Source organism: Wolffia australiana, chromosome 5 (genome assembly GCF_029677425.1).
Source record: "Wolffia australiana isolate 7733 chromosome 5, ASM2967742v1".
NCBI lineage: Eukaryota > Viridiplantae > Streptophyta > Magnoliopsida > Alismatales > Araceae > Wolffia > Wolffia australiana.
The window spans coordinates 2,319,927-2,333,990 of NC_135839.1; the positions used below are offsets into that span (position 1 = coordinate 2,319,927).

At 42.9% G+C, this 14,064-nt stretch overlaps 1 protein-coding gene and 1 pseudogene across 3 annotated transcripts; one reads left to right on the forward strand and one right to left on the reverse strand.

Annotated features, from left to right (window-relative positions):
- Window positions 1-483: 483 nt before the first annotated feature.
- On the forward strand, window positions 484-8,055 carry LOC144703104 (Serine/Threonine kinase family catalytic domain protein). Of its 3 annotated transcripts, none has more exons than XM_078575198.1 (5): window positions 484-640; window positions 1,825-2,614; window positions 5,557-5,586; window positions 5,946-6,212; window positions 6,770-8,055. In XM_078575198.1, exons 2-5 carry the CDS (start codon window positions 1,912-1,914, stop codon window positions 7,702-7,704), a joined length of 1,935 nt encoding a protein of 644 aa, XP_078431324.1. In that variant the 5' UTR covers window positions 484-640; window positions 1,825-1,911; the 3' UTR covers window positions 7,705-8,055. The 3 variants fall into 3 exon arrangements, with proteins under 3 accessions (XP_078431324.1, XP_078431325.1, XP_078431327.1); XM_078575199.1 differs by having other exon boundaries at window positions 495-640; window positions 1,836-2,614; XM_078575201.1 differs by lacking the exons at window positions 484-640; window positions 1,825-2,614 and adding an exon at window positions 3,578-4,945.
- A 2,565-nt stretch (window positions 8,056-10,620) lies between these two features.
- Window positions 10,621-13,201, reverse strand: LOC144702950 (uncharacterized; annotated as a pseudogene).
- Window positions 13,202-14,064: the final 863 nt, after the last annotated feature.

The following is a 14,064-nucleotide window of genomic DNA, read 5'->3' on the forward strand; positions in this document are numbered from 1 at the left end:
CTCTCTGTAAATCTATGTAGCTATCTTTCTCTCTCTATCTCTCTATAAATCTATGTAGCTATTTATATATCTATCTCTCTGTAAATCTATGTAGCTATCTCTCTGTCTCTATATCTCTCTGTAAATCTATGTAGTTATCTCTCTCTATCTATCTCTATAGATCTATGTAGCTATTTATATATCTATCTCTCTGTAAATATATTTAGCTATCTCTCTCTATCTCTCTGTAAATCTATGTAGCTATCTATCAATCTCTCTATCTCTCTGTAAATCTATGCAGCTATCCATCTATACATCTATCCATCCATTCATCTATCTCTCTCACCATATATATACACATCCATCAGTCTATCTCTCTATCCCTCAGTCCATTCATTTATCCATCCATCCATGCGCACCATACATGTCTCTGTCATCTCTCTATCATCCACATGTGAACGCAAGTCCGGACTGTTTATATAACACGAAGAGCGCTTTCATTCAAATAAAGTGAACGCCGTCAGTCGTTGGCAGCTGGCCCGTGGTCTCCACGCGCCAAGTCTACCTCTATTCCCGCCCACCATCTTTTCCAATCTACCTAGAAAATTCCTCTCCGGTCAGATCTCCGGCCATTCCCAAACCGCGTAGAGCTTCGATCGAGGTACTCTTCTTCCGATCTTCTTCTACTATCGATCTTCTTATACAATTGATCTTCTTCTTCTACTATTGATCTGATCTTCTTCAGTTTTTCTTCTTCTTCATCTTTTACTGTTGATCTTCTTCTTCTTCATCATTTATTCTCTTTCTGATGTTCTTCTTCTTTTTCGTCATCGTCATTTTCTGATCCTCTTCTTCTTCTTCTTCGTATTTTGATCTTCCTCTTCTTCTTATTTTGATCTTATTTTTATCTTCTTCTTCTCTTCCTATTTTGATCTTCTTCTTCTTCTTCCTCTTTTGAGCTTCTTCTTCTTTTGATTTTCTTCTTATTTTGATCTTCTTCTTCTTCTTCTTATTCTTTTGATGTTCTTCTTCTTCATCTTCTTCTTCTTTTGATTTTCTTCTTCATCTTCTTCTTCTTTTGATTTTTTTCTTCTTTGTTCTTCGTCATCTTCTTCTTTTTTTTTCGTCACCATCTTCTTCTTTTTTTCGTCATATTCTTCTTCGTCATCTTCTGATCATCTTTTTCGTCATCTTCTTCTTCTTTTTTTCGTCATATTCTTCTTCGTCGTCTTCTGATCTTCTTCTTCGTCATTTTCTGATCTTCTTTTCGTCATCATATTCTTCTTCTTTTCGTCATCTTCATCTTCGTAATCTTCTTCTTCATCGTCGTCATCTTCTGATCTTCTTCTTTTTCGTCATCATCTTCTTCGTCTTTTCGTCATCTTCATATTCGTCATCTTCTGATCTTCTTCCTTTTCGTCATCTTCTGATTTTCCTCATCTTCGTCATCTTCTGATCTTCTGATCTTCTTCCTTTTCGTCATCTTCTGATTTTCTTCATCTTCGTCATCTTCTGATCATCTTTTTCGTCATCTTCGACATCTTCTTCGTCATCTTCTGATCTTCTTCTTTTTCGTCATCTTCTCCTTCATCTTCGTCATCTTCTGATCTTCTTCATCTTCGTCATCTTCTGATCTTCTTCTTTTTCGTCATCTTCCTCTTCATCTTCGTCATCTTCTGATCTTCTTCATCTTCGTCATCTTCTGATCTTCTTCTTTTTCGTCATCTTCCTCTTCATCTTCGTCATCTTCTGATCTTCTTCATCTTCGTCATCTTCTGATCTGATTCTTCGCCATCTTCTCATCTTCTCATCATGATCCTCACCTTCTTCCTCTTCATCATCTAGTTCTTCTCCAGATCGCCAGCGTCTTCCCTATCACCATCATCATCTTCTTCGATTTGCGCGGCGATCGAACGCAGAATCGGAGGATTAATGGCGGATCTCCGGCTAATTCTCCTACTTCTCCTCATCCAATCCGTCTCCGCGCTCCTCTGCCCCGACCAGTACTGCGGCACACTCCCGATCCGATTCCCTCTCTGGCTGAAGAACACCCCCGGAGAATCCGGCGACAGCTTCTGCGGCCACCCGGAATTGGGGATCGACTGCGACGCCAACAACACCGCCATTCTTCGCGGCAAGAACGACACCTACGTAGTCGCGTACGTCAACTACGACCGAGGATTCATGACGTTCAAGGACAAGGATCTGCTCTCCGGCCCGTGCCCTAGAGCGAAGCACAATCTAACCCTAAATCGAGAAGTCCTGATTCCCGGCAACAACAACCGGATCTTCTTCTTCTTCGACTGCACGAACAACATCAAGAATGATCTCGGCCTTGTTCGCATTTCCTGCCTCGAAAACAGATCTTTCGCTGGGATTTTCGATCAGGATCCGACGAAATCGTGGTCGTGGTGGGAATACTGCAAAGATCACGTCATATCGCCGGTGGAACGAGCCGCGAACGGGACAGATCTGAATCAGAGGTTTGGTAGCTTGCTCAAGAAAGGATTCGAGGTGAAATTCAATCTCTCGGATGATTGCTCGGATTGCACGAAGAGGCGAGGAACGTGCGCGTATGTGGGGAGAGCAGGAACGGATTCGGAATTATACAGGTTCCAGTGCCTGGCCCCAACTGGTATGCTTTTGAATCTCCTCTTTGATTTGATTCGCCTTCTGTTTCTGTTTGATTTCTGAATTTCTCGAGCAGGATGAACTAAGTAGAGAAATAGTGCGCAAATCTCTTTTTTTCTTTGAGATCTAACGATAGTTATTTTGCTGTTCATAGCAGAAAATATCGATAGAGAATGCAAATCAACTATTGTTCAACAATTGCTTTTCGGAAGATCACTGTAGGATTTGCGCCGATCGATCGTGGCGAAAACCTCGATCGCCGTGGCCAGTTCTTTCTCCCAAGATCTTAAATTTGAAATCTTCCTCGGAAGATCTCTGCAGGTTTTGCGGCGATCGATCGCGTCGTGAGAATTTTCTCCTAAGATCAAACCCGATGGCAAAATCTTCATTTCGAAATCTTCCTCGGAAGTTTCTCTCAAAATCAACAATTCAAGATTTTCAAGATTTTCTGTAAGTTTCGCGGCGATCGATCATGGTAAAAACTTCGATCGATCGGGAAAACCGCGTCGCGAGATTAATTAGGAAAAGAAGATCTCCGTCTCCTTGTCTTGTTCCTTTCCTGTTCTCCGCGGACCTACCGGGGGCCGAATTTTTCTCTTCAACTTCCGCATCAATTCAAAAACATCGCCTTCGAAACAAATTCGCATATTCCAAGTGGGTCAAACTTGTCGCCGTCCATTCAATATCGACCACCACCCGCCACATAAATTAGGGCAACCAATTTCTTCTAGTCCTGTTTCTTTCCCGTTTCTCCCAATTTCTAGGGTTCTTCCTGATCATCCAGCGGAGGAGACGATTTCTCCGTCAAATCTACTGTAGATCTTTGACTTCTGTTCCCTAAAGATCTAATTAATTTCAGCAAGGAGGGTAATCTTCTGACCTTTTCTAGGGTTTTATCGCTTCTTCTTCCGTCGAATCTCCTCGCAGCTGGAGAATCGGCCTCATAAATCAGGGCAACCAGGTTCCTATTCTTCCTTTTTTTTCTATTTTCTAGGGTTCTTTCTCATCACCCGTCACGTTTAACGATTCCTCCGTCAAATCTCTTCCTCAATTAGGGCAACCAAAGTCTCACTTCTCTACAATTTTCTTGGGTTAGTCCTCGTCATTCAGTAAAGATCATGATTCTTCCATCAAATTCGTCTTCTCTTCCTCGCTGCTGAATAATCGATCTCATAAATTAGGGCAACTAGAATCGTCTTCTTCCTTTTCCCCCTTTTTCTCTCCCATTTTCTAGGGTTCTTATCATCCAACTATTCAACCGTAGAATTTCCTCCTGATCTTCGCATTTTCATCCCTCGATCGCGCCGTCATAACCATAAATTCGCATAAGTAAGGGCAACCAAGTTTATTACTTCTTCCTTTTTCACTTTTCTTCCACATCATCCAGCTCAGATGATGATCACCGATTTCAGGTGTTCTTACCCTCTTTTTCTTCAAGAAAAAAAAAAGAATTCCCTCCTGATCTTCTCATATTCTTCCCTCCACTGCACCCTCGAACCATATATCCTCATAAATTAGGGCAACTAAACTCAGCTTCTTCCTCATCATCTATCACAAATGATGATGATCCCTCCATCGAATTTCCCACCGATCTTCGCATTTTCTTCCCTCGATCTCTCCGTCGAACCATAAATTCTTACAAATTAGGCCAACAAACTTCCTCATCATCCATCACAGATGATGATCCCTCCGGCGAATCTCCTCCTGATCTTCTTCTCTTGTTCTTCCCTCCTCGTCGCCATGGCGACTCCGCCAGATCAATGCTTGCCAGCGAGCTGTGGAACCGGGCCAAACGCGAGCTTCCCCTTCTGGATCGACGACGGCATACATCCTTCCACCTGCGGATTCCCTTCATTCAAACTCTCCTGCTCCAACTCCACCTCCATCCTTCGCATCTTCGGCAGGGACTACATAGTGAAGAACATCTCCTACCCTAACCAGACTATGATCGTCTCTCCACGCTTCTCCTGCCTCCCCCCTCGCCAGAATTTCTCCCTTGAAGGCACCCCCTTCTCTCTCCTCCCCGGGCCCAGCACCTCCTTCTTCTACTTCAATTGCTCCCCCAACGCCGTTCTCAACGACTATAAAAGAATCCCGTGTCCTCAGGGGGTTTCCTTTTTTGGGTGGCACCCCCTGGGAGAATCTCAGCCGTGCGATTGGAACGTCAGCCTCCCCGACGCCTTTCGATTGGGATCTGATGTTGGGTTTTCTCTTCGGTGGCGAGCTGTAAGCTGTGAGGGGTGCTTGAGGAGTGGAGGGCTCTGCCGGTATAATGAACAAAACAGCCGGTTTGGGTGCCTCTGCGACAGTGGGCTTGCTATAGATGTCTGCAAAAGTTCGTCTGTATTTATTTATTTATTTGGGGTTTTTATTTAGGGTCTTGAACAGTTAAGGAGAAACATGAGAAGGGTTTGATTTAGGATCTTGAGCCTAGTTTCATTCTTGGCTTTCCTGCTAAGTTGGGGAGTTTTATGGTTTGGCCCTTGATGTTGTCAATGTCAATGGCGTCAACGTCGTCGACACCATCAACCATCCATATTTCGAGTGAAATTCCGTCAATGGCATCGTCATCGTCAACAATGCCGGCTGCTGATGATGATGATGATGATGACATTGAGTTTGAGAGGGTTGATGACGTCAACGCCATCGACCCTCGTGGATGTTGACAAATTACAATTCCTCATGGGGATAAGCCTAATGGCGTAAGTTAATAATGCTTCCTCAGAAGGGTTGGTGTTCAGGTCAAAATGTTCTTCAATCTCCGAGCTTTATTCATGACGTAAACGAAGTTAGATTCAGATTAATGTTAAGTGGGTAGCATGGGATGGGGCTGTTGTTCTCTATCTCCCCTTCGGATGCATGAAGTTTAAATCTTTTACCCGAAGTTTGAATCTTTGTGGATGCTGTGAAAGACGTGGACTGACTGGTGTATCATGTTATTGGCAGGACGGAATTCAAAAATGAAGATTTTGATAGGTACCAATTTTTCTGTGGGCTTTTTAGACTTGTCTTCATTATTTTTCTTTGCCATCATCATCTCTTTAATTTTTGTCTCATTATCATCGATTTTCTTTTTCTTTTCACACCATCATATTCATCCTCACCATCTTCATTACCAATTAAAGTCATGTGGGGTGGCTATAACTAAGGTCAGTATTATTAAATACTTGCCTTAAAATTCCCTTAAACAGCTCGTATATTCACAGCTAAGAGCTAGTCAGTTGGTAATTAACCCTCCACTAGGTGGGGGGATCATATCACATAGCATCATCATCTTCTTCATCAGGATAATCATAATGTTCCTCATCTTGATCATCATCAATTTTCTTGTATAGGCGTTGCTGCAGGGTCTGGGGGCGTGCTACTGGCTTGCTTGTTCTGTCTCTTGTTCAGAAGAAAAAAGTCAAAAGCGTTGAATAACTCTTCCAAGCTACTTTCATGGGCGCCCTCGTCCGACACATCATCACGAAAGGATCTCGAGGGCGATAGTGATCTTATCAGTGGCACACCGTTCTTCAGATACGAAGAACTCCAAAATGCCACCAGTGGCTTCAGCTCTTCGAATGAGCTCGGCGAGGGCGGCTTTGGGATCGTCTACAAAGGCAAGCATTTCAAACCTTTGCAGTTTATGATTGATGCGAATCAGGATCAGTTCAGATTTAACTTCTTTGAAATTCGTGATGTCATCTCTTGTATTCGTTCTTTTTTAAAAAAAAGAAAATATCTTCTATTTCTTATTCATTAATTTACGTATATATTTTAAGATCATACAATTTGGCTTGGTTGGATCCAATCACTGGTTGTTTTGAATTGATGGTCCTTTTAAATCAAATGTGCATGCAGCTGAATCTATAAAGATGATTTGTCATGGGTTTATAGACACTTGATTAGACTTGCACTTTAAAAACGAGACTGGCAAATCGTGCATGTATGATACTGTGGGCATACTTTTTCATGGAAACCTGGAAATTGTATATGATTCGGTGGAGTTGTTGCAACAATTTGTCATATATTTATCGTGCCATGTTCTCAAACCCATCGCTCATACGGACATCTAATATTTGCATGTTCATCCGATCCTATAACCATGTCATGCTCGCGATTTATCTTTGTATCTACAAATTTTCACATGATTTTTTATCTTTGTCGAATGCCGCAGGAAAGCTGAAAGACGGACGCATGGTGGCGGTGAAGCGTCTCTTCGAGAACAACTTCAAACGGGTGGAGCAGTTCATGAACGAAGTGGTAATCCTGAACCGGCTTCGTCACCCGAACCTAGTCAACCTCTACGGCTGCACCTCCCGTCACAGCCGCGAGCTCCTCCTGGTGTACGAGTACGTGCCCAACGGCACCGTGGCGGACCACCTCCACGGTGACTTGGCGTCTCAGCAGGTGCTGACGTGGCCGCTTCGTCTCACCATCGCTACCGAGACGGCCTCCGCCATTGCCTACCTTCACGCCGCCGAGCCGCCGATCATCCATCGCGACATCAAGACCAACAACATCCTCCTCGACGTCGATTTCCACGTCAAGGTCGCCGACTTCGGGCTATCCCGGCTCTACCCGATCGCCGCCACCCACGTCTCAACGGCTCCCCAGGGCACCCCCGGATATGTCGACCCGGAGTACCACCGCTTCTACCAGCTCACCGACAAGAGCGACGTCTACAGCTTTGGCGTAGTGCTGGTGGAGTTGATCTCGTCTCTGCCGGCGGTCGACCTGGGCCGTCGGCGCGCAGAGGTGAACCTGTCCAGCATGGCAGTGGAGAGGATACAGAATGGCCGGCTAGACGAGCTCGTCGACCCTCGGCTCGGGTTCGAGCACGACCCGAACGTGAGGAGGTCGATAGAGGCGGTGGCCGAGCTGGCCTTCCGGTGCTTGCAGGACGAGAAGGAGATGAGGCCCACCATGGAGGATGCTCTGGAGGTTCTCTTTTCTGCTCAAGACAACAGGAGAGTTTCGGAGGACTCGGCGGTGGGTCCCAGGAAGACGGAGGAGATGGTGTTGCTCAAGGGGCCGGGCCCACCACTGACGCCGAGCTCGATCATGGACGCGTGGGTCAGCAGAGCCACCACCCCGGCCGCTAGTGGCTGACGTCTTCGAGTTCGCATTGCAAAGACATGCAAAAGTTAGTGGGACGGGCTTTGTGCCTCGTTGACTCGCTTCGCTTGAGGTAACGATAGGAGGAAGAGGTGCACTTGGTGCAACTATATTTAGGTGGAAATATTATATAGTTTTTCCACTCAGTAGTATGTTACTATTTAAGGGTCAATAGAGGAAGAACATTCTTAAGCTGAGTGAGATTTTCTTGAGTGTATTCTCAACTATTGTCATGGTTGAGTATAGTGTGTGTGCATTAAGTATGACTGTAAATGGAAAATTTTGTCTTTATGAGGTATATTTGCCGATTTTTTAGTAAATGATTGGCAAAAGACTTGCTTGGTATGAACCAGCGCACATCTATCCTTTTTTTTCTTCAATCCTTTTCTTTCTTCTTGTTGCTAATCCATTTTATGAAACATAAAATTTTAAAATAATCCACATTGGAAGGACTTAAGGGAGAATCCACATCGCGCCTTCTGAGTTTACGTAGACTACAAAAAGGATAAAACCATACAGAATAAGTAATGTGTCAGGGGAAATTGGTACAAGAAGCTGTAGATACACTTCTGGATAATGGTATACGCGGACAACCAATGAGGGATGGGCATAATAAAGTATACAAATAATTTTCAGATGTATTTCAAGGCAAAGAGGGAAGATTCCGCGAGACCTTGCTCGGTAAACGAGTGGATTATTCGGGCCGTTCTGTAATTGTTGTAGGTCCGTCACTTTCCTTTCATCAAGGTGGATTACCTAGAGAAATTCATAAGGTCTTTTTCTTTTCCCACGTAGTTTGTCGATCAAACCTATGATTCTCTTCAATCTTTATTTTTCTGAGTATCACTTAAGAACCATCCCTTCCTATTTGTTTGTCTTGTCAGATAGAAATAAAATGAAACCAACCCCCTTCTTTACCACTTGAGGGGGTGGGGTGAAGGGGAGGTTTAGATACAACCGGGGATAAAAGGTTTATGAGTGAATCTCATAGGCATTCTTATCATTTGGTAGATCCAAGTCCATGGCCTATTTCGAGTTCACTCGGAGCTTTTGCAACCACCATAGGAGGTGTGATGTACATACACCCATTTCAAGGGGGTGCAACACTTCTCAGTTTGGGTCTAATATTTATCCTATATACCATGTTCGTATGGTACGCGATGTTCTACGTGAATCCACATTGGAAGGACATCATACAAAAGCAGTACAATTAGCACTTTGATTTGGTTTTATTCTTTTTATAGTCTACGTAAACTCAGAAGGCGCGATGCGGATTCTTCCTCATCCACATTTAAGATAATCAATCTACATAAGATAATCAAAATTATCTCAAGTAAAACAGAAGGAGGTTTTTAGAATGGCTCCAGTGGCTACATTTATGATAAGTCTGGTCTCTCGGGCTGTTGTACCTTTTGATTATGGTATGGTATTGTCAGATCCAAACATAGGGCTACCTTATTTGTTTGCCATATCTTTGCTAGGTGTTTATGGAATTATTATAGCAGGTCGGTCTAGTAATTAGTGGGGGCGGCCGTTCGGTCGCCTATGATACTTGGACCAATTGGTCAAAAATAGGTTTTTGCCGCAGGTGTTGAACGATCTACTCTACACAGGTGTGGGCCTACGAGGCTAGGGTGATTTACTTATGTAAACATCAACTTTCTTTCATTCTTGGTCAGTAACTTTTCCGGGTCACGATCATGAAGTGGAAGTAAGAAAAAAGAGACGTTTCTCTTTGCACCTCAGATCAAGAGGAAAGATAGCTTGTCAAGCTGTCCTATAACTATAAAATAGCTGTCTTTTAAGCAGCGGTTCTTCTTTGTTCATCAACGCTATTAAGGACCTATTTCCTACTTGAATTATTTCAAAATTTAAATTAGTTATTCACAAAATAAAAGGTGCGACTTTAGGAGCGATGAAGATAAATCAGAACCCGCTCGTAAACTCGCGTCCGCTTGTAAACGCGTGCCTACTTTTATTTTTTTTAGTAGGTGCTTGCGGAGCGAAGAAACAATGACACTTAGGAGCGAAGGTTATGTTATTTTTCACAAAAAATGTTCTGAAAGATGCGAGTTTGCAAGCAGGAGCAAAAGAGTTTACGATACGAAGTAAAGATGAATCAACGATGAAACATTACGAAGTCAAATGTTATATTATTTTGAACAAGAATTCAAAATGTTATCCAGCGGAGAAACAATGAAACAAAGAACTAATAACCGTTCTGCAAGGCGCAACTCTAAGAGCAGAAGCAAGGAGCAGCGCAATAAGCAAAAAATAATCAATGAAGATTAAGATTCAGGCGACTTTAGGAGCGTGAATATTAAGATTCAGGCACAAATTTAGGAGTGTCAATATTAAGATGAAGGCGCGAGTTTACGAGCGTTCAGATGAAGATGAAGGCACGACCTTAGGAGTGTGAAGATTCAGATTCAGACGCGACTTTAGGAGCGTTCAGATTAAGATGAAGGCGCGACTTTAGGAGCAATGAATCTTTAGATTCAGGCAAAAATTTATGAGCAGAAGCAACAGAACGAAGAATGTTACGAATCAGTTCAGATTCAGATTCATCAGAAGAAAGAAAATAAAAGTGCTTGTGATAAGAGAGAGTCGGTTCTCCGCCTTCATTCTACTACGCTACCGGTTGCATAGTAACTTAGCTCGACGGTGCCACTTTAGGAGCGGGCTTGTCTCTACATAGAAGAACCGCTGTTCCCTGATAAGGTATAACCTTTAGCTCCCCGAGGACGCTTCGTAGAACTGATAAGGCGCTACTTAGTGTCATTTGTCATTGTCTGTCCACTAAACAAACCCAACTCTACTAATCCTTAAATGTTAGGAGCATGCCCAAAAAGGATGGTCCCCTTTTCATTCGTTCCGTTCAGGTTTTGAAAGAAAGTACCTTATCCCCCATCATGGTGAACCTCTCCTTGTGATCGGGATGAGGTAGATGCCTCCCAGCTTGTGGGGAGGATCGAATCGGAGTTTCCTTAGGTAGCCACTGACCTACAGTTAGCCTTAAACTTAAGTGCTTGGTGGAGAAGACGTGTACAAACGTACGCTTGCTTGCTGTCTTGTTCTCTGCCGCGGACTGGGATTGCTCGCCAGCTAGGCCCTATAGATTTAAGTTGGAGCAACAGATTGTATGAGAACGCATTACCTATCTTTGGGGACAAGGGGCGGAACGACCTCTCGATCTTCTTACTGCTACGGGCGTTGTCATCTAGGTGTTCCCTATTGCTCAGATCTCCCCTACGTCTAGGATGTTTTCTGGGCCAAGAGCCATAGTTAGTTGCTGTTTTGGTTGTTTTTTTTATCGTTGTTGATACCTGCAAGACCCAGCCAGATGATGTCTTCTGGTTGGTAGTGAGAGGACTCAGTACCCAAAAAAAAAAGGCCGCTGGTAAAAAAGCAATCCTTTTCTTTAGTTCATATGCTGAACCTTAGCAGAACGAAAGGAGTCTATCTATCTCCCTAGCTTTGGTAGATTTCCCTCAACGCAATCCACAAACTGGAATTCCACGAATTTCGTTGGTGGATAAGTCCGACGACTTAGCAGTAATGGGGAATTGAGTTTCTCGTCTAGTGGATCTGATCTATAGTTAGGGGGCAATACATACCGAAAAGTTTGAAGCTCCTAAATTCGCACGTCGCGCGTCACTTTTTCTCACTCACACCTCAAAACATTAGTGAAGCGATGGTTCTAGAAGAAGTTAACCTCTTGAAGAACCTTAGTCGGGAGGCATAGGGAACCTACGAGCACGGAAGAACGTGGGTACCGTGATTAGCATCACCTCAGAACTTGCTCCATCTAAAATACAAAACAAAAGGGACAGCCAGAAAAGTAGTTTAATATATTGAATAGAGTAGGTTGGATCAGGTGGAGGTCTCGTCTCAGAATCCGATATTCACTTCGGCATATCGCACCCCAGTCCCAACACAAGATCGATCATATCTTAAGTCCAGGATTGGACGTAGTAGTCCTGTGTACAGTGATGAGGTTTCAAGGAAAAGGTCCGGGCTATTGTTAGTGCTACAAGCAGCTTTAAAGCCGGAGCGTGCGAGGTTCTTTATTTCATTTCTTTCAGTTACGCTCCATTCAGATTCATCTTCATCGCTTCCGCTCGTAAAAACTCACGCCTGCTCATAAGCACCTAAATGCTCGTAAACTCGTGCCTTGCTCATAAATTTGCCCCCGCTCGTAAACTCGCGCCTTGCAGAATTATCCATAATTGGCATCACCTTTAGCAAAGACTCGGTAGTCCAACCTGCCACGTCCAAGAGCTGCTAGTAGATGATAGGCATGCCCTTCTAATTCAAAATCCTTCACTGCCCCGCCTACGTGAATTATTCTATTGCAGCCGGGCTGAGTTCTAACTCAGCTAAGTTGCTCTTGAGGAAAAGCAGCGTTCGGTATCAAGTGATTACTTTGCTTGTGTCACCATTGTTGTAACTAAGAACACTCAGATCAAGATAGTTGTGACCAATGAAGAGTACTACCCAGCATTCCAAGCCATCTTTCTTGTAGAACCTAAAGCTTTAGCTTATGCTTTTGGCCTTGTCGAAGCAAGCCAGCTGAGCCTGTGCCAGATCTTCGCATCATCTGCGGAGCCCTTTTCTAATCCAAAGTATTAGACATTGTTTCAATCTTATTTTTAGTATAGTCTCTTTTTTATTTCATTTAAAGATAGTTGGCCTATCTGTCTATTTATCTGTCTGGATGATAGAGAGGTTATCTAGCGGATAAATGAAAGAAACGAAGTAAAAGTTTGGGCCCATCTGAGTTTCTTTCATAACCTACCCCCAAGGCGCTTGCGGATAGCTCCAATCAGTCATCTTTACTCCACTCCTAAAGTCGTGCCGTCGCGCCTAAAGACAAGGAGTACTCGAAGTTCGTCGGCATGGATTATATACCAAAAATAATGAGATCGGGTTACGAAAAGTCTTGGAAATTGATCGTTCCGTGCCTTATTCATCTTAATCTGAATTGAATTCGTAACATGAATCTTAATCTTCATTGACTTCTTAGCAGATGAATCTTGATTTCTTGCTCCCGCTCCTAAGTGGCCGCTCGTAAACTTGCGCCTGTTAATCCGCTTTACTTGAACTACCTTCTAATCTTACTTCCCCCTAAACCATTATATATACGGATATCCAGTATGATTATATCCTTTGGCTCTAATCTAGCCAGCAAGGGATTACTGTATACCAACACATATATCAATACCTATCAAGATATGAATCCCTATAAGGATAATATTTCAGTCTTATTTCCTATAAGGTCAACTGTGTATTAGTGATTATTATCCTAATATCCAGTATGATTATAACCTTTGGCTCTAGTGTAGCCAGCAAAGGAGTACATTATACCAGAACATATCTCAATACCCAAACAACAAGACAGTATTATACCTTTTAAGGTGAATGTATTATCCTTTATAAGGGTCACTTTTGTGTGTTTGTGGCCAAGCCCCAGCTTGCTTGTAGTCGACATTCCTAACTGGTAGCATACTTCATACCTTTATTATAGCATAGCTAGCTTTTTCTTTCAGCAAAAAAATCTTCTCTCTTTGTTTGGATGGAGCAACTTTACTTCGTAACCTTGATGAAGATTATGTTTACATAACAATGTTATCCAGCGGAGATATCAGAACCTTGTGAGCAAGATGTCGATTTGGTCTGTCGTCCTCCTCATTATAGTCCTCCTAGAATAAATAGCATGTTGTCGGAATACATCTTGTATTTTCACCTTTGTAGTCCTATGCATAGTCAGTACTATAGCCCCAATCATGGCTACTAATAAAATCAGAATAGGAACCAAAAACCGGACGGAATAGTAGGTATAAAGTAAATTGCCCAATGTTTCCAAATTAATCCACCTTCGTACCTTTCCAGCATAAAATGTATATCTCAAAGAGGTCATATTTCTGTGGGTTGGTAGTAATGGAATGGCTTCATTATCTAAAATGAAGAACATTTCCCACCAAATGATCAGTCCAATAATACCACTCACTGGTAAATAGCGCAATACTTCTTTGTGAGTCTCTGCTATTTGAATATTGAACATCATAACCACGAATAGGAATGAAGTGGCAATAGATCCTATATGAACTTATGGGGAGATCACAGCAGACAAGTTGAGACCTAAAAATATAAGTAAACCTGAAGTGTCGCGAAAGACTGGGATGGGAAACGAAATGGAATGTACTGGATTTTTGGCACATACAACCATCAAACCAGAGACCAAAGTAGGGCTCAACAAACCAGAAAGTATCATTCTTTGAGAACCTTTCCTGAAATGGAACTTGAATGCTTCTGCAAGAAGACGCATTCAAGTCAATCTATTACAACCAGCAT